At 45.0% G+C, this 20,569-nt stretch overlaps 1 protein-coding gene across 4 annotated transcripts; it reads right to left on the minus strand.

Moving 5' to 3' along the window:
* Positions 1-3,923: 3,923 nt before the first annotated feature.
* LOC109781950 (uncharacterized) lies at positions 3,924-10,724 on the minus strand. Of its 4 annotated transcripts, none has more exons than XR_006663984.2 (4): positions 10,440-10,717; positions 10,228-10,362; positions 7,601-9,831; positions 3,924-4,294 (listed from the first exon to the last, which is right to left on the minus strand). XR_006663984.2 is itself a non-coding variant. In XM_020340538.4 (4 exons), exon 3 carries the CDS (start codon positions 9,671-9,673, stop codon positions 8,345-8,347), a length of 1,329 nt encoding a protein of 442 aa, XP_020196127.1. In that variant the 5' UTR covers positions 9,674-9,831; positions 10,228-10,327; positions 10,440-10,724; the 3' UTR covers positions 3,924-4,294; positions 8,309-8,344. The 4 variants fall into 4 exon arrangements, 3 of the variants coding, with proteins under 3 accessions (XP_020196127.1, XP_020196126.1, XP_020196128.1); XM_020340538.4 differs by having other exon boundaries at positions 8,309-9,831; positions 10,228-10,327; positions 10,440-10,724; XM_020340537.4 differs by having other exon boundaries at positions 8,309-9,831.
* Between the last annotated feature and the right edge of the window lie 9,845 nt (positions 10,725-20,569).

Consider the following 20,569-nt stretch of genomic DNA (forward strand, 5'->3'; position numbering starts at 1 on the left):
GGGATTAGTAAGAAACAAGCAGGCAGTAATTTGTGGGTTACACTTCCTAGTTATCTCGCTCTAGGGCCGTTAAGCCACAAGATAGACCATGACGCTCTGATACCAATTGAATGGATCGAAATGGACATAGAGGGGGAAGATCTAGCCTCTGCAGAAGGTGAAGATATGCCTAAACAATTGGTATATTGGGACAAACAATACAATATGATGAATACAAGGTCAAATGACCAAAGTACACCACAAGTAAAGAGATAGGATTAGGGATAACTGGAGACTCCAAAGAAGATGATGTATTCTGATGTTCACTTTCTTGGAGGGAAGTAGGTCACTGTTGGAGGGCTGTATGTTACAACAAAGGCACACCAACACACTAAAGGCTCACCCTATTCTCCTTGAGATATTAGCACGAAGACGATTCTCAAACACTAGTCGAAGACCTTGAGGTGTCCTCCAAACCTTAACAAATGTGGGGGAATATCACAAATTGATTTCTCACTTGGGACTTCGGTCGCCTAGGAGTCTCCAACCTCTGAGAGTAACTAGATTTACCAAGGAAGCAAGGGGAATCAACTTTTGCTTTGGTAGAAGTGTTGATCGGGCACATGAAGGAAATATGCCCTAGAGGCAATAATAAAGTTGTTATTTATATTTCCTTATATCATGATAAATATCTATTATTCATGCTAGAATTTTATTAACCGGAAACTTAGTACATGTGTGAATACATAGACGAAACAGAGTGTCCCTAGTATGCCTCTACTTGACTAGCTCATTCATCAAAGATGGTTAAGTTTCCTGACCATGGACATGTGTTGTCATTTGATGAATGGGATCACATCATTAAGAGAATGATGTGATGGACAAGACCCATCCGTTAGCTTAGCATAATGATCGTTAAGTTTTATTGCTATTGCTTTCTTCATGACTTATGCATATTCCTCTAACTATGAGATTATGCAACTCCCGAATACCGGAGGAACACCTTGTGTGCTATCAAATGTCACAACGTAACTGGGTGATTATAAAGATGCTCTACAGGTGTCTCCGAAGGTGTTTGTTGGGTTGGCATAGATCAAGATTAGGATTTGCCACTCTGTGTATCGAGAGGTATCTCTGGGCCCTCTCGGTAATGCACATCACTATAAGCCTTGCAAGCAATGTGACTAATGATTTAGTTACGGTATGATGCATTACGGAACGAGTAAAGAGACTTTCTAGTAACGAGATTGAACTAGGTATGAGGATACCGACGATCGAATCTTGGGCAAGTAACATACCGATGACAAAGGGAATAACGTATGTTGTCATAAGGTTCGACCGATAAAGATCTTCGTAGATGAGGCCAAACGCCGGAGACCCTGGCGTCTGGCCCCGCTGAGGCCCATGGCGTCTGGGCCAGACGCCAAGGATTGTGGCGTTTGGTCCTGGAGTCCGAGTGGGACTCTTGCCTTTCGGGCAAAACCGACTTTGAGGAGGCTTTTGCTCCAAGTTTCAACCCCAGGGCTCAACATATAAATAGAGGGGCAGGGCTAGCACCAAAGACACATCAAGAATCACCAAGCCGTGTGCCGGCAACCCCGTCCCCTCTAGTTTATCCTCCGTCATAGTTTCCGTAGTGCTTGGCGAAGCCCTGCGGAGATTGTTCTTCACCAACACCGTCACCACGACGTCGTGCTGCCGGAACTCATCTACTACTTTACCCGTCTTGCTGGATCAAGAAGGCGAGGACGTCATCGAGCTGAACGTGTGCTGAACGCGGAGGTGCCGTACGTTCGGTACTTGATCGGGACGGATCGTGAAGGTGTACGACTACATCAACCGCGTTGATAAACGCTTCCGCTTTGCGATCTTCAAGGGTATTGCTCTCCCTCTCTCGTTTCTATGCATCTCCTAGATAGATCTTGCGTGAGCGTAGGCAAATTTTTGAAATACTACGTTCCCCAACAGCACATCTGTTTCACTCCCCCAAAATATCAACAAGATTGAGTGGAAGGGAACGGAGATCTCAATGCAATTTGAGCTAGAATCACTGGACGAGAGAGAATGGAGTCGTCACCTGGCTAATCATAGCTAGCTCCCTAATCCAACCATTACTACACATTTTTGTGTGGCTCGGAAGTTCTAGGCGACCCCAAAAGTTCTCTTCACCGAAAGTTCTGGGCAAGGTTCTAGGATTTATAGAAGGTTTGCAACTGCGTCGAAAGTTCTGGGCAGTTTCCGAGATATCCAGAAGGTTTGAAACAGAAGTAGAAACCTTCTGGGTGCGACGGTACATGGTTGGAAGCTACCCCGGAAGTTCTGGGCTACATCGGAAGTTCTGGGCTACTCAGAATTGTGGAACTTCATTGGATTTGAGGGCACTCTCTCTCGGATCTTGGGTGTGATTGTGGGTGCACTCTTGTATGTGTATGTACAGTTGATTCCCACAATATCTCCGACGTGCACCCCCTCTTAATAGTACGGTTGACCTAAGGACTCAAATGAAACATAAGAGTCATCAACAAGCACATCTTTTCCATTTTCACAATGGGGGCGTGTCAACCATCCATGTTTCTCTTTATGATGTGGTGACACTATTTACACATTTTTTAGATGACACCATTTACACACTTAAGCTTGAGGTTAGAACACAAATTATGTAGTCATTGACACTAAAAACAATTTAAGGGCATAAGTGCCCTTTCACTACGAAGTTGGATGGGACGAGTTTGCCCTAGCCGCCTCACGATAGGGGGAAGAATCATGTTTGTGTTGACGCAGTTGTTCTACTAAAGAGTTTTGCATTGTAACTACTATAATTATTTTTGTATAAATAGATTTATTGGGGCATCATGCGCTTTGACATTACACCATGCAAATTCTTTTTATCCCCCTTTCAACAATGCATTTCTTGGAACACCTACCTTACGAGAAAAGGAACCACGCGCCGCCCTCACCCAAGGTGACCCGCCAACCAGCTCTGCTCACAATGCCCCCGTCTAGAGCCGCGCCACCGCCGGAGGATGCTGTCAGGCAAAGCCCGCGTGGCCGATGGCGGCGGCGGGACGCTTCCTCGTGTATGCTTCAATCTGGGGGCACCAGATCCTGGTGGCGTGACTTCTTGAGCGGGGTGATAGCAGCGGATTTGCATCTGGTGACGACTCTCGGGGTTACGCATGTAGCGGACGATGGCGGTGTGTGATGCGACGACTAGCTGCCATGGTTGCACGGGGTGCCTACTCTTCTGTGGTGCCTTCGTTTTCCCTTCCAATGTGGTGCCTTCGTTGTCCATTCCAAGGTGCCCGCTGGGCTGTAGCGAGGTCAGCGCGTGGTCGGATGTTGCCGGACGGCCGCAGCCTCAGGGACGTCCATGGTTAACCCAGCGTGGTTGCCCTGATTCAAATCTGAATGGAGGTGATCCAGATCTGGTCGGCCATGATGGTGGTAGCTGTAGACTGTGCTACCGTGACCTCCTGCGGCTCCAAATGGCTTATCTTTTCAGGATTGAGAAACGTATCATCTTATTTCTTATGCTATTTCTATCAGAGGAACCAAAGGAGACATAAATAGAGAGTTGCCTTTTCACATTTTTGTTTGCATACTCTTGATATTGTAGCAGAACATTCATGATATGTGCTGCCTTACTATTTGCAACACACTTGCTCGTTTGACGCAGGATCTTTTTATTTTATGAATGGTTCTTTTTTCTAGAAATCATTTTGCATTTTCCAAAGGAAACTTAAATTGTGTCCTACCACATCAAAATTTTCTTTCATTCCATGGCCATTATAGGGAGCAGAAAATCATGCGTTGAAGATCTTTATGTTTCTCCTATGGTGCAACCTAATAACTTACCATTGTTACATATATAACGTGTTTTCAACGCTGACATGCTGCAAATCAAATAGACCCCCAACATTCTGTCCCTTTGACTAGTGAGAATCTTCAAGCATCAGATAGTTTCGCATGATATTCCAGTTCAATCTCTGAAATTGAATCGAATTATCAATTTGACTACAACTTGGATTCTTGATGAACAATCCGAACCTGTTTTACCAAAATCCAGATAAAACTTACGACAGCGATTGGCATTTGATATCTATTGTAAGCAAACACAAGCCATCCACTCAATTACAACTCAGAGTCACTGCTACAAGCCCACTATAGCAAAGAATGTATTGCAATAAAAACAGAAAAACTGAAGGGGTGATCATAAGCCTCATCAAATACCCAATCCTTGCAAAACGAGATCTTGCGAAGTGCAAGGGCGACCTGCTGGCAGTATTCTACGCTAACATCAGAAGCCATCGGCTACCTGAAAGAACCAATAGCATTGTTCAAAATTAAGAGCTGCAGAAACATTACCAGTCTTATTAACTTATTAATGGAGATGATATCAGACCACAAGATAATTTCATGTCAGTTAACAAGGTAAGCACAGGAAGCAACCACAGCATCGAAAGCATCCATATAGCCTAATAAATACAGAGTACTTGTTTTCCTTGACCCTTAATTGTGGCAGTAATATCTTGATAATACCACAGCCAGAACAAGTATCTATACCTTTCTTAGGCACGCACACACAGAACAGAATGTGAAAAATCCAGGAGACCTTCCATGTGTGGTAAACTGAATCTAAGGTTAATGTAGTGCTCAACAGGTCCGACTTGTCGGCACTCAGTGGCCCTAATGCAATGTAAACATTTTATTTGCAACCTAGTACAACAAAACCGAGGTCTAGAACAAAACATAGTGAATCTCTAGTCCTTGGAAATTGTGTCGAAAGGTAGAAAGCTCCAGCGTTACACTTATGCTGAAACATAAATATGTGTTTAACAACTACTCAACTATATGCAGAAGGATGATTATTAACTGCGTATAAATTATGGACGATACCCCTGCTATAGCCAGCGAATTCAAACAAATTTGGGTCATTTCCTATCACAGAAGCCACATTAAAGGGTAAGAGACGCCAGAAGTGCCTGCACGCCACACATTAAAACACAACAATAAAAGATTGCACCTAAAAGCTACTACGAGGTATAGTTTGTTTGTCAGCTTGATATTGATCAATCTTGTAAACGACGTAATATCTTCTTGATAGTATTTAATGAGCTGTTAGTTGAAAGATTGCACCTAAAAGCTACTACGAGGTATAGTTTGTTTGTCAGCTTGATGTTGATCAATCTTGTAAACGACGTAATATCTTCTTGATAGTATTTAATGAGCTGTTAGTTGGGCGGTATGATTCAGTCCATAGTTAGTGTTGTAATTGTCTTCTCTATCCTAATTCGTACTGTTAGAGTACGTAATGGGCCTAATGGCCTGGGCTGGCGGTATAGCCCGTTAGTCTTAGGGTTAATTAGAGATAAGGGTCACTTGCTTAGGGGTCTAAGCCTTGCTTGGGAGTCAAGTAAACCTCTCTATATAAAGAGAGGAGATGTATCAATCTAATAAAGCAAGAATTAAGAAGGAAATCCCTTCCCTCTTGCCCGGCCGGCCCTCTCGCGCCCTCCTTCTAGCAGCGCCATAACAATTTGGTATCAGCTAGCTTCGGTTCGATCATGTCTTCATCGCCGCCCAACCCGTCTCTTCTGCTGCCGGTCACCTCATCGCCGGAGGCGACCACCACGACCGTCGCCCCGCTCCTGCCCGTGCCGGGATCCTCCGTCGCGCCTGCCCCCGCCGTCCTCACCCCGGAGGTGTCCGGGGCGCTGCAGGACCTAACCCAGGCGGTCCAGGAGATCCGCCTATTCTTGGCCGGGTCCTACGCGCCGCACCGCGCCACCGTGGCTGCCGCCGCACCAGGCAGCCTCCGCCGGGCCGCTGCAGCAGCCACTGCAGCTGCCATCCACCGCCCCGCCCTGGCTGCCGTGGCAGCCGCCGCACCAGGCGGCCTCCGCCGCCCTCGCCGGGCCGCTGCAGCTGCCATCCACCGCCTCGCCCTGGCTGCAGTGGCAGCCGCCGCTCCTGGCGGCCTCCGCCGCGCCCCGCGCTCCGCCGCAGCAGCCGCTGCAGCTGCAGCAGCCACCGCCGGTCAGCTCCGGCCCCGCATCGACCGCGCCGGCGGGAGTCCCGATCCACCAGATCAAGTTCCCGCCGTCGCCATCACCGCTTCCCCAGGGCGTCCCCATCCAGCAGATCAAGTTCCCGCCATCGCCGTCACCGCTTCCGGCTTGGATCACTACCAGCCACGTGTCGGCGGCGGTGAGGCTGCAGGCCGCTGCGCGCGTCGGCGTGTGCGGGAGTTGCGTGGTCTACAGCTGCCGCTCCTCCCAGTTGCGCTTCGCTGCGCAAAGGACCTCGATCTCGTCCGCTGCGTCAGGGATCTTGGGCATGTTGTTTTCCCCACGGACAGCGACCTCAAAGTCTGCGACATCAGCGGTTGGGGGGGGGGGGCACCCCTCCTCGTCATTCTCCATCGCAAGCCCTTCACTCTTCTCTGTGCGGTGCAGACCAACAACCGTCCGGCGGGGAGAAGGCAGGGTGTCACCGACAGGATTGCACCACATAGCACCACTGCATTCCGCCGGCCGCCGCGAGGGCGCCTTTGCTGGTCGCTCTTGCGACCACTTCCAGGTGGCCATACACATGCACTGCTTTTGTCCAGATGGTGTCTATGGGATCCAGGTGGCTGTACACGTGCACGTCCGACGTGCGGATGGTGTCCACTTTTTGTTAAGGGGTCCAAAATAAAGCGTCCCAGTCCATTTCAGGTTGAGAGTAATAAAACAAGCCGAGACGTAAAAGGCTTGTTTTTAGGTGTTAGGTTTGTGTTGCGTCGAGTCATGGTTATAAGTTGGTTAGGCTGCAGCTCGAGGACAAGCTGCCTGTCGAGGTGGGGTGTAGTGTTAGAGTATGTACTGGGCCTAATGGCCTGGGCTGGCGGTATAACCCGTTAGTCTTAGGGTTAATTAGAGATAAGGGTCGCTTGCTTAGGGGTCAAGTAAGCCTTGCTTGGGAGTCAAGTAAACATCTCTATATAAAGAGAGGAGATGTATCAATCTAATAAAGCAAGAATTAAGAAGGAAATTCCTTCCCTCTTGCCCGGCCGTGGGCAAAAAGGCCCCCCGGCCAGCCCTCTCGCGCCCTCCTTCTAGCAGCGCCATAACACGTACTCTTAAAACTAACCAGTTGATAAAGATATCCGTCACCAGCTATCAACTGTCAACAGCAGGCACAGATATTACCACGATTCAGGCACAAATTCTATTTATGGCACCATAATTTCATTTATTTTGCCAAATAACTAATATTTTCAAAACCATGGATGTATTATTTTCAATTTTATCAAAATGTACTAACAAGAACCAATTGATCGGTAACAAATATGGTCCATAAAATTCATGAATTACAACCACCGTAGCTTTCCAAATTAGTGATCCAATGCACAGACACACGAATATGCCATGTTCTTTTCAAGGAAAAGCAAGCCTCCTGGCAGCTGCATCTTTCGATGCAACTATAATTTTATTGCCAAGAATGCCAGGCATCAAGGCTGAACAAATCGCTCATAAACAAGAAAGAAAGAAAGAGAAAAAAATGACAAACGAATATAATACTGAGCATATGGCAGCAAGCATTAGTACAGTTGCTAAAAACAGTGAAAAATTGAGCGTACGCCTAGGTGCGCTTAAGCGCTGAGCGGAGGCCTACTGCTTCACTTTTGGGGTTAGCGCTGAAAAAAGCGCCCAGACGCCTAGGCATAGCGCCTAAGCGCTTGGCGTACACTCAGGGGTGCGGCGCCAGCTAAGCGGAAACTAAGCGGCGGCTAGGCAAGGACATGCAGGTAGGAGCGGCACCAATTTGGGGACAAAAGAGAGGGAAAGGGATGTTCGGCTAGGGTTAGACAGAGGAGAGTGGGGGGAGAGAGAGAGAGAGAGAGAGAGAGAGAGAGAGAGAGAGAGAGCACAGAGCAAGGCGGCCTTACATGCTTTAAAAATTGATTTCTGGGTGTCCCCTGTTCATGTCGATGTCCGTACAAAACGCTCAAGCGCCGCTTAAGCTATCATTGCACTAAGCAGAGGCACACCGCTCGCTCAGCGCCTAGCGCTTAAAAAAACCTTGCTAAAAACTAATGATGCAACCAATTTACATTCCTAATGCGCATTAGTTAGAACTAGAAGGCTCCCTAAGCAAGAACGAAAATTGCAAGCTGTTACCAAACTTTCAAAAAATTATAGGTTAAAATACAAAAACAAATGAAACAAAGTGATCATCCGTGAGCAAACACCACCTAGAAGCATATAAATACCAGACTTGCTGAACGGAAAAGGTTGCACCAGTGAACTAGAAGGCTCCTTAAGCAAGAATAGTATTCTTAGCTTACCATCTTACAGGCTAATCTTGATCGCCTAAATAAATGTCATGAATGACTGCCGTTTCCTTTCAGCTTGAGTTCAAGCTCTAACTCTTTGCGCCTTACCTCCAGTTTTAAGCGTTTAATCTCAATCTTCATATGTTCGTTATCTGACCTCATCCTTTCCAGTTCCTTGTCCTTAATTTTACTGGATAGTTCCCACTTGAGGCGTTGTTCTGCAAGCTCCAGTGCCTCATTTTCGATTTTCAAGCACTGTTTTTCAAGCTCTGCAGATTGCAATACTAAGTCCTTCTGTGTCAAAGCCAAGCTGGTTCCATCTGGAACAACTTTGTTGATATCTAGTGTGATGCCATGGGGATTAGACCTCCGGCTACATTCGTGTGCACTCAAAGAGTTCCCAAAACCAGCATCCTCGTGATCCGCTGTATACCACATCTTCTTTTGCATGGGTAAGCCCCCTTTATTGCTATGCGCCACCTGATGGTCCTCATCATTATCTTCCTCATAATCAGAGTCTGAACTCTGGTCATCTTCATCGGCATCTCCACTTGCTCCTCTCATCATATCATTTTCCTCTTTGCACCTAAGAGCAAACTGCAGTGAACGCTGAAGTGCAGGATCTTCAGGCAAACTAATCCGGTTATTATTATGGTAGGAGCACATCTCCTCATAGAATAAGTGCCTTGAGCTCAGTATCTTCCTTGCGTCATCTTTCAACTTGTCAGAGAGATTATCCATGCGATCCAGAAGTGCTGGATTCTCCACAACCTTGCAAGTTGTACCCCGACCAAGGATATCTGTAAGCCTTTTGTATCTCTTATTGAGGTCATTGAACTTATCCTCGCACTGCTGCGGTGACACATTGCAACCTCGCTCGCCCATCACCTTTGATATTGCCTTCCACTTGCCTTTCTTATGCACCATTGCACAGTTCCTCCTTCCACATCCTAAATCAGCTCCTGGATCCTCACCAGTGTAGGACGCTGCAGTAATTAAAAGCTTAACCATTGAATCAGTCCACTTCATCCGCTGCCATGCTGAGCCCTTCTTTCCCTTGCCGCTGTGGCTATCAGTGGTATCCTCGTTCAGACCATGCTCCTCATCATCGCTCATGGAGTCCTTCTTGGGATAGTGGTGGTGGTGGACCTGGTGGTGATCAGCCTTCCTTTGTTCTCTGAATTGAAATTCCGACAAGTGGTCAGAAGCTGTAACCTGGTTCATAGGCATGGGGAATTTGCCAGGTATCTGAGAGTGGTTGAAGCCCGGATTATCGGAGCTTGGACCGTGCATTTGCATGGGATTCCGGTGCAAGTCTGAACTGCCATAAGTTGCTCCTTGCATAAAGTTTCCAGGTGGCAGGTTATTGCCTTCCATTCTCCCAAAGGATCATTCCACTACGTCTTATATAATACTCCCTCTGTAAACTAATATAAGAGCGTTTAGATTACTATTTTAGTGATCTAAACGCTCTTATATTAGTTTACAGAGGGAGTACCAAATACGAATGTAGAATTTGGCACTACTTCTTCAGCCTGAAATCCAACGCAAGAAAGTAATTCAGAAGAACTATTGAGCAGTCAATACTGATTGCACATTTGAGAACTTCTAAACGATACAAATCTGCCCGTAAACACACAGATTGCACTTTAATCAAAATCACCTATATTGCGAACTGAGACCGTCCTAGATTTGATATAACTATTAATGTGCAAGCAGTGAGTTGGATTTCTTCGGCACAGTTCAACAGTAAATTCGAAAAGATTGCAGTCTCTTACATCAGAGCACAACTCGATACTTAAGTGAAACTGCCTAAACGACCAGCAACATGATGTAAAGATATTAATCAGTTGAACGGCATCAAACTAACAAATAGTAGAGCTAAAGAAGAATTTGAAGTAGAGCATCAGAGTTACATATGTGCATCAGACCTAAGTTACGTATGCGTGGGATTCAGGTTTCAGAGAAGGAGCAGGCAAAAGAAACAAGTCACTATCTGAACAAATTCCTTAATCGCCGAAGGGTGCTCTCCTGTCAACAGAATGGGGTCAGGGAGAAAGATCCGGCTGCAATAGAATAATCAGATCAAAGAGAAGGCTAGTGAAGGCCGAAGAACAATCCGAGCAAGATAGGGCTTCCTTACCAAGAAGAAGAATCGCGTCCGGGTAGGTCTTCACTCGCTACCAATAGAGAGGACGAGAAAGAATGCCCACGAGAGAGATCTCCAGGCGTGGTTCGGCGGAAGGAGGGGACGAGGCGAGCTTGGCGGCGACAGCGAAGGGCGTTTCGGCGGTGCCGGCGATGGGGAAGACGATTTTCTGTCAACAACATTCCATTTCTTTCTTTCTTTCTTTTTTCCTTTTGGTAACGGAAGTGGTGTTGTTATTGCTCGGCAAAAAACGTGGCATTGGAGCTTTCTCTGTTTTTTTTGGTTGAGTTGTCTTCCTTTTTTTTCTACGTCTGGGTCGATCTTGCGTCCAACGCACGCACGTACTTTCACCTCGTGGCTGATTTGCCGTGTGACTTTTCATAAACATATGATAAATTGCCCCTAACTCACAAATTTAAATAAAATATAAATGTTTCATAGTTTCACAACCAAATAAATATGTCTACAAGTCAAATAAAAATTAAATTGTCTCAAATATAACTGTAAAAAAGATAGCCGATACATCTACTGGTTGACAACGTGAGCCCACATATGTTCAACCAAATTATCTTGCAGCTGAATGTGAGCTTCCCAATCACATATTTGATGATGAAATTCGATGAATTGTGCAAATGTTGTCGCTCCTCCATACTCAGACATAACATTGTCACCCTAGAACTCGATGGGACCGAATTCATTAGGGTTAGGGCATAACGTAATCTCGGTGAGACCGATCACATAAACTCGGTGAGACCGATTTCTGTAATAAGCAAACAGAGAGTTGGTTAGGCAAACTCGGCGGGACCGGTCACTCATTTCGGTGAGACCGAAACGTTACGAAAAGGAAACAAAGGGTTTGCATTGCGAACTCGGTGGGACCGATCGCTCATCTCGGTTAGACCGAAATGTTACGAAGGGAAATAGAGAGTTTGCAATCCCATCTCGGTGAGACCGAGATCCCTATCGGTGAGACCGAACTGATTAGGGTTTCTGGCTATGGCTATGTCAAATGAACTCGGTGGCGTCGGATAGATCAAATCGGTGGGGCCGAGTTTGACTTTTGGTTTGGGACATATGTGGATATGAGAAAATGGTTGAGGGATTTTGGAGCATATCACTAAGCATTTTGAGCAAGCAAGCCATTAAGCAACACATCATCCCCTTTTAATAGTATTGGCTTTTCATATGGACTCAATGTGATCTTGGATCACTAAAATAAAAATGTAGAGTCTTGAGCTTGAGCCAATATGTGTTCTTAGCATTTTGAGGGGTCCACATCTCTAGTCGATGCCATGTCAATCATTGAACTTTCTGAAATGATCATCTTGAAAGAGTATTAGTTCAATGAGCTATATGTTGTTAAGAATTACCAAAACCACTCAGGGATTAGTTGCACTTTCAATCTTCCCCTTTTTGTAATTGATGACAACATATAGATCAAAGCTTCGACAAATGATAATAAGATTGAAATATATCGTCGCTTTGAGAAGTATGTGATAGGCAAGAGCTCCCTCTAAATTTGTGCATTATTTACAATTTGCTTTTGAATGCAAATGCACAATCGATTAGGATCATGGGTTACTCTTCCATGTCACATACATCTTGGTGGAGCGCTCGAAATGATAGAATATGAAATATGCACTCATCACCAAGGCAAAATGAATGATCATACATGAGAGATAAATAATAGCATCATTCAAGCATAAGCAATTAAGTATGATATGATCAAACACATGATCATACTAGTATCTCACACACATAAACATAGAGTATCATCTAAACAAGCACACAAATAAGTATCAAACAAGTAGCAAAGGAGGCAAAAAGAAGCAAATCTCTCACTCTCGAAGCCTATGATCTATACACTTTCTCCCCCTTTAGCAACAAGTTACCAAAAAGCTCGAAAATGCATAGTGTTATGCGTCTCTCTAGGCTTGATCTTCGGGAGGTGGCATTGAGAGGACTCCAAGGACGAATGCATCTGTTAAAGTTGTTGGAGCTGGAGGAGTGGCAACTGGAGGGGCTACTGATGCTGTGGCTGCAGGTGCTGACGTAGTAGCTCGTGTGTCTGTCACAGGCACTGCTGCAAACCTCTGTGCCCTAGGCACTCTCTGAAAGGCATCTGTGGTAGCTTTCCCTTTCCTCTATTCAACTTCTTCCTGGAGCTGCTCAACAGCTGTTTGCATCTTTGTCACCTTCAAGTCAAGATCATAGAACTTTGTCTCAATGATCCTCTCCAGTCTCTCTTGATTCTAAGTCAGGGTGGTCAATCCTTTCCCAATCCTCAAAGTTGCTTGAATAAGATATCCAAGTTGGTCTTGCTTAGACTTGAGGAAAACTTGGGAAGCCTCTTCAGCACTTGGCATCTTTGCTGCCTTTTCAGCTTTTGCTTTCTCCCTCTTCTCTTGAGCTTCTACAGATGTGGGATCTTCATCATTCATGAAAACTGTGTTGTCCTCAAAGTCAGTTCTCAAGGGAAGATGTTCCTTATCCAACAAGTATGTGCATGTGCCCATCTTGGAGTTGATGAGCATCTGGATGTGTGGAGCATACCCACATGATCTCTTCTCGTCTGCTGCTGTCCTCTTGATTGTCTCAACAATCAAACTCATTACTTTGAACTTCTGGGGCACATCAAACAATTGTAGCAAATTGATGGAGTGGCCTCTGATCATCATGTGATCTCCTGATTTGGGCAACAAGGTGTGCCTCAAGATGGTCTTAATAGTGGCCAATCCAGACAACAGATAATACACAGAGCCCATCTTGTGAGTCTCCAAGGCTTTGTCAGGAATCTCCTTATACATGTTGGCCATGGAGTTGTGATCTTTCTTCTTCTTGGCATAGACATCTATGTCATCCTCATGCTCTGCAGGGGCATTTATCAGCTTGGCCCACTCGGCAACTGTTGATTGGTACCTTGTACCTTCAGACATCCATATAATCCTTCCATCAGGATAAAAATGAGCTGTAGAATAGAATTGCATAATGAGCTCATCATTCCACTTGGTGAGTTTCTGACCCACAAAAGTATCTACTCCACATAGTCTGAAACTTTCATGCACTCCTGGGAAGTGGTCTTCATTGTTGTCGATGTACTTCCAGTCTGCCCACTTCATGTCACATACTATGGGTTTCTTGTCCAACAGAATAGTCTCATAGAAGTCCTGCTGCTCCTTGGTGTGAAACCTATAGTCCACAGCAGTCCTTCTCCTCACAGCATATGGATCTGATTCTCTCCATAATCTGAGTCCTGCATCCTTTCTGATTTTCATATTTTCTGCCACTAGATGATTGTCATCAGGGTCAGGGATCTTGGGCTTAAGCTCCCTAAGCACTTGGGCTTCAACATCTTCTTCTTCAATCTCAGGCACTGGGGCCTTGTTCTTCTCAGCGGCTGGTATGTTCCTTGTGGTCCTCTTTGGTGCAGTCTTGGTGGCTGGAGCAGAAGCTTTGGGGGCAGTCTTGGGCTTAGAAGGGGCAACCCCAGACTTGATGGCACCCCCCATCAGCTTTTGAGCTTTGGGTGCTGGTGCAGCATCCACTTCTTCTACTTCATCCTCAGTTGGATCTCTCATCATAGAGGATCTCCCAATGACTCTGGCCATGGTCTTCTTGACCCTTTCCTTCCTCTTCTTGCCTTCACCAGCCTCTTTTGGTTCAAGAGTGAACTCAATTGTTTCCTGTGTTGAGGCTTTGGCTTTAGACATGGGCACTCTTTTTGCAGGAGCCTTCTTGTTCAAGCCAGGCTTTGTAGATGCAGTTGTGCCAAATTCTTTCTTGACAACATTTTTCTTGGAGCTGACCTCCTCCTCAGCAGCAATATAATCTTCATCTTCTGAATCATAATTTCTCTTTCCAACTCTGCCTAGTAGCAGCCTTAGGCAGGTTGCTAGGAGTACTTCGGCTGCCTTCATCATAACTGCCAGAGGGACTATTGCCATCACTCAGATTCACCTGCTCCTCAGACTTGTTTTGGCTATCACTCTGATCTGACATGTCTGATACTGCAAACTGACAGCTGACCCTGTGAATAGTTATAGATGATATAGAGTGGATGAGCATCACAAAGTGCAGAGATTTTGCAAAACAAATGAGTCAAAAACTTAGTTTTAGTTTTCCAAAGAAAGCATTTCGGAGCTACCGATTTGTTAAACTTGGTGATACCGAAGCAACTTTGGAGTCTAAACTAGTGGAATCGGTCAGACCAAGACACAGTTCGGTGACTCGGAGATTGCTAGGGCTTCACTGAGAGTTGAACTCGGTCACACCGATTTGCAAGTTTCGGTCAGACTGAAAATTACAAGTGCAATGGCCTAAGCCAAATCGGTGAGACCGATTTCCACAACTCGGTCGGTCCAAGATGAGTTCGGCGGAAACCTAACCCTAAAATTTGGAATCAAAACTAATCTAAAGGAGGTTTTTATTGGATAGGATGATCTCATACGTGGTCAGAATCATGGCATTTGCTTTGTGCTAAGAATCGGAGATAAGGATTGCACAAAGATTCGAACTCATACCCTAGCTCGGTGATGAGCTCGCTACGGCGGCAACGGCGGTGTACATTTCCGTTGACGGCGACGGAGACCAGCGGCGGGAGGTCACTGGCGAGGAGAGGACGATCCGGAGACCCGAGTCGGCAGAGCAGGACACGCGCGGGCGAAGAGGTTTTGGAGAAATTTCCAAATTTTGACCCATCGGGATATATATCCTGACCTTGTCGGTGTGACCGAGTGGAACAACTCGGTGGCACCGAGATGCAGAATCGCAAGTGGTTACTGCAACTCGGTGTGACTGAATAGTTTTAATCGGTTGCACTGAGATTGAAAACCTAGATCAACTTAGTGAAATCGGTATGACCGAAAAGGATGAATTGGTTAGACCGAAATGCACAGAGAGGTTTGGGGAGTTTAAGTCTATGACAAATCGGTGACTCCGAGTGCTCCTCACCTAGAGGGTTCGAATCTGACTTGATCAAACTTTGTGATGTAGCATGAATAGAGTTTGAGACGAGAAAAGCATAGATAGCTAGAGGAAGTTCTTAGGCATTCTTGTCCATCCATTTGGCAAAAGAAAAAGAGCCAAACGATCAAAGCAACAAATGGATATCCTCAAATGAGAAAAATATGCAATCAACATGCTCACACAGTAAAATGGCAAATGAAATATGTGGCAAAGCATGCACAAACACTCTAGCATCTATCAAGCAATTGACGATGACTAGGTCATCTATATATGAGTATATTGACTCAGGAGTCAAATGAGAACATTTGATCATAGGTCATACTCATCATTTAAGCACAAGTGGGGTTACCACTTTTACATAAAGCATTGTTGTGTTCACACCATTAGAGTTGCTTTAGCTCAATACATAGAGTAAAGCTCCCCCTAGATGTGATATCCCCCCTAAGAGGGATGAACTAACCTTGGGTTTTGTCGATGATGACTTCATGTAGATGTTGAAGATGTGGATGCTCAATGTTGATGTAGATCATTTGGAGCAATCCATTGGAGTGAGTTGCACTTTCAATACCTACACGGGTTAGTCCCACAAGGAACAAACAAGGATATCCATAGACATAGAGTGAAGTTCACACAAGATGGTGTCCATGAAAGCATTAGGTTACCTTGTCCCTTGTCTTACCAACAAGAGGGTTTGTGACTCCTTGAACTAGTGCAAGATGTGGAAGTTGTTTGCACTCGTTCTCGCCAAAATGATATGAGTGAAGTATACTGGCGGAGTCACCCTCAAGAACTCTCTAGTTCTTCTTCTTCGGGATCCACATCAACTTGATGGGAATCCTTGGAGTTGTAGTCGTACTTGATGAAGCAGAACTTGATGTAGTCTTGGGAACCCACTTGACCAAGGTCTTGGGAGCTTCTTCAAATGCATCAATATCCTCTTGAAGCTTGTCCTTGCCTTTTTTGCTTGTGGTCGTGTGGTGGAAGATCATCTTGAGCTTGTGTCCCCTTGAAAGAAGTAGGATCATACTTCTCTTGTTGAGGAACAAACTTTGTATTGGGGTATTGATCTTCTTCCCACTCAACTCCATTGGCATTGAAATTACATTCAAAACGAACACCTTGATTCTTTCGGTGTCTTCCTTGCTTGCGTACAATTTCCTCGAATTGCTTACTTCCATCAAGGCTCTTGTAAACACCTTTCTCTATTATTCCCTTCAATAAGCTATTTTCTTGCTCAAGTGTAACTTGGCTAAGAGAATCATTAGTGGAATCAAGAGAACTACTAGAAGTAACAACATTGGATTTAACATGGTTATTGTTACTACTAGAAGAAGAATCATTATTGCTCTTGTTGCTAGATTTTACTTGTGGCATGTAAGTAGACAAGAGTAAACGCTTGGCAATGTAAGAATAACTTTTCTTACAAAGATCATCATTGATTGCTTTTAAGAACCCATGCTCTTGCTCTAGATTGAGCTTTTCAAAGCGTAGCTTCTCATGAGTCTTTAAAAGCTCTCGATGATCTTCTAAGGTAGTTTCATGAGCTAACTTAAGAGTGTTTAGTTCTTTAGTTAGACGCTCAATCTCCTTCTTATCATTGTCATTCGTTTTATCTTGATTAGCATGATTAATAGCAAGTTCATCATAGTTTTCATTACTAGAGTTGTCAACAAGTAAATCATCATCACCTAGCAAATCATCTTCATCACTATTGAAATCAACATACTTGGGGTGTGATACCTTTGGGCCTTTAGCCATGAAGCATCTTCCAATTCCTTCATTTGGTGAGTCAAATATGTCATAGGAGTTGGTTGACACAAGTGCTAGACCGGCAACACCTTCATCTTGAGTATATTCTGAGTCGGAGTGATAACTTCTCTCGGAGTGATGGTCAGATTCGGAGCCAGATACCCATTCACCAACATGAGCTTGATGTCTACGTTTTGTGTAGCTCCTTGATGACTTGTCCTTCCTTTCCGAATCCTTGCTTCTTTGAGAGGTTCTTCGTTCATAACGATCATTTGTACTCCTTCTCTCTCTTGGAGGTGATTCTTCTCTTCTACTTCTCCTTTTAGGTGAGTCTTCTCTTCTTTTGTAGGGAGACGTACACTCATTGGAGTAGTGTCCGGGTCTTCTACAGTTGTAGCAATTATGCTCACGACTAGAAGATCTTTTGTCATTGTAGGACCTTGACTTGGAACTTCTTTCCTTGCTTCTACTCTTGTAGATCTTGTTGAAATTCTTCACCGTTAGGCTCAATTCCTCGTTGAAGGCTTGTTTCTCACTTGATGATGTAGGAGCATCACATGAGGCTTTGTAAGCGCCACTTGACTTGTTGTGAAGCTCTTCTTTATCCTTGAGTGACATCTCATGAGCAACAATTCTTCCAATGACTTTCGTTGGCTTGAGATCTTTGTAGTTGGGCATCATTTGGATCAATGTGCACAGGTATCATATTTGCCATCCAAGGCTCTTAGGATCTTCTTGATGATGAATCTGTCGGTCATCTCTTCACTTCCTAAGCCGGCAATCTCATTTGTGATGAGAGCAAGCCTAGAGTACATTTCAGCGACACCTTCACCGTCCTTCATTTTGAACTTGTCAAGCTGACTTTGAAGCACATCCAATTTGGATTCCTTGACGGAGTCGGTACCTTCATGCATATCAATCAAAGTGTCCCAAATTTCCTTTGCATTCTCAAGACGTCTGATTTTGTTGAATTCTTCGGGGCACAATCCGTTGAAGAGGATATCACAAGCTTGAGCATTGTATTGCAGCATTTTCAACTCTTCCGCGGTAGCTTCACGGTTCGGTTCTCTCCCATCAAAGAATTCACCTTGCAAGCCAATACACACAATAGCCCAAAAGGCGGGGTTATGTCCAAGAATATGCATTTTCATCTTATGCTTCCAACTAGCAAAATTAGTACCATCAAAGTAAGGACCTCTACGGTGGTAATTTCTCTCGCTAGACGCCATACTCTCCTAGGTTGTGAAACCAAGGCTATGATCACCAAAGGTATGGAAATCAAGGCAAATGGAGACCAAAGCTCTGATACCACTTGTAGGATCGAAAGTATGTCTAGAGGGGGGGGTGATTAGACTACTTGACCAAATAAAAATCTAGCCTTTTCCCAATTTAAGTCTTGGCAGATTTTAGCAACTTAGCACAAGTCAAGCAATCAACCTACACATGCAAATCTAAGAGTATAGCAGCGGAATGTAAATCATTGCATATGAAGGTAAAGGGGAGGAGTTTGGAGGGAGCAAACGCAATGTAGACACGGAGATTTTTGGCGTGGTTCCGATAGGTGGTGCTATCGTACATCCACGTTGATGGAGACTTCAACCCACGAAGGGTAACGGCTGCGTGAGTCCACGGAGGGCTCCACCCACGAAGGGTCCACGAAGAAGCAACCTTGTCTATCCCACCATGGCCATCACCCACGAAGGACTTGCCTCACTTGGGTAGATCTTCACGAAGTAGGCGATCTCCTTGCCCTTACAAACTCCTTGGTTCAACTCCACAATCTTGACGGAGGCTCCCAAGTGACACCTAATCAATCTAGGAGACACCACTCTCCAAAAGGTAATAGATGGTGTGTTGATGATGAACTCCTTGCTCTTGTGCTTCAAATGATAGTCTCCCCAACACTCAACTCTTTCACATAGATTTGGATTTAGTGGAAACATGATTTGAGTGGAAAGCAACTTGGGGAAGGCTAGAGATCAAGATTCTTGTGGTTGGATTGGAATATCTTGGTCTCAACACATGAGTAGGTGGTTCTCTCTCAGAAAATGAATGCTGGAAGTGTAGGCACGTTCTGATGGCTCTCTTCACGAGTGTAGGAATGGTGGAGGGGTATATATAGCCTCCACACAAAATCTAACCGTTACACACAATTTAGCAAACTCGGTGAGACCGAATACTCAAACTCGGTCAGACCAATTTAGTTCAAAATGTGAACGTTAGGATTTTCGATGGGACTGACATGTCAACTCGGTGGGACCGATTTCATTAGGGTTAGGGCATAACGTAATCTCGGTGAGACCGATCACATAAACTCGGTGACACCGATTTCTGTAATAGGCAAACAGAGAGTTGGTTAGGCAAATTCGGTGGGACCGATCGCTCATTTCGGTGAGACCGAAACATTACGAAAAGGAAACAGAGGGTTTGCATTGCGAACTCGGTGGGACCATCGCTCAACTCGGTTAGACCAAAACGTTACGAAGGGAACAAAGAGTTTGCAATCCCATCTCGGTGGGACTGAGATCCCTATCGGTGAGACCGAACTGATTAGGGTTTCTGGCTATGGCTATGTCAAATGAACTCGATGGCACCGGATAGATCAAATCGGTGGGGCCGAGTTTGACTTTTGGTTTGGGACATATGTGGATATGAGAAAGTGGTTGAGGGATTTTGGAGCATATCACTAAGTATTTTGAGCAAGAAAGCCATTAAGCAACACCTCATCCCCTTTTAATAGTATTGGCTTTTCCTATGGACTCAATGTGATCTTGGATCACTAAAATGAAAATGTAGAGTTTTGAGCTTGAGCCAATATGTGTCCTTAGCATTTTGAGGGGTCCACATCTCTAGTCCATGCCATGCCAATCATTGAACTTTCTGAAATGATCATCTTGAAAGAGTATTAGTTCAATGAGCTATATGTTGTTAAGAATTACCAAAACCACCCAGGGATTAGTTGCACTTTCACCTTATAAACACCGGAGAGCATTGAAGCACATTGATATCATTGTGAGATCCAGCCATGCCGAAGAAAGAGTGCCAAATCCAGAGATCTTGTGAGGCCACAACCTCAAGTATGGAAGTGTAAGCTTTGACATGGCCCCTATATTGCCCTGCCAAGCTGAAGGGCAGTTTTTCCACTCCCAGTGCATAGAATCTATGCTACCAAGCATCCCCGGAAAGCCCCGGCTGGCATTCATCGCCAACAACCGGGTTGTATCTGCAGCATTTGGCTCTCTCAAGTACTCTGAGCCAAACACTGCTATTACAGCCTTGCGGAACTTATACATGGAGTCTAGGCACGTCAACTCGCTCGTTCGTACATACTCATCAATGAGATCACCGGGAACTTCGTATGCAAGCATCGGAATAGTTGCAGTGCATTTCTAATAAGAGGAGAAGCCAAT

Source organism: Aegilops tauschii, chromosome 5 (assembly GCF_002575655.3).
Source record: "Aegilops tauschii subsp. strangulata cultivar AL8/78 chromosome 5, Aet v6.0, whole genome shotgun sequence".
Classification (NCBI taxonomy): domain Eukaryota; kingdom Viridiplantae; phylum Streptophyta; class Magnoliopsida; order Poales; family Poaceae; genus Aegilops; species Aegilops tauschii.

What these genes read in the sequence shown, in the direction of transcription:
- LOC109781950 (XM_020340538.4), bottom strand. Translation starts at nt 9,673, where the DNA reads ATGGAAGGCAATAACCTGCCACCTGGAAACTTTATGCAAGGAGCAACT.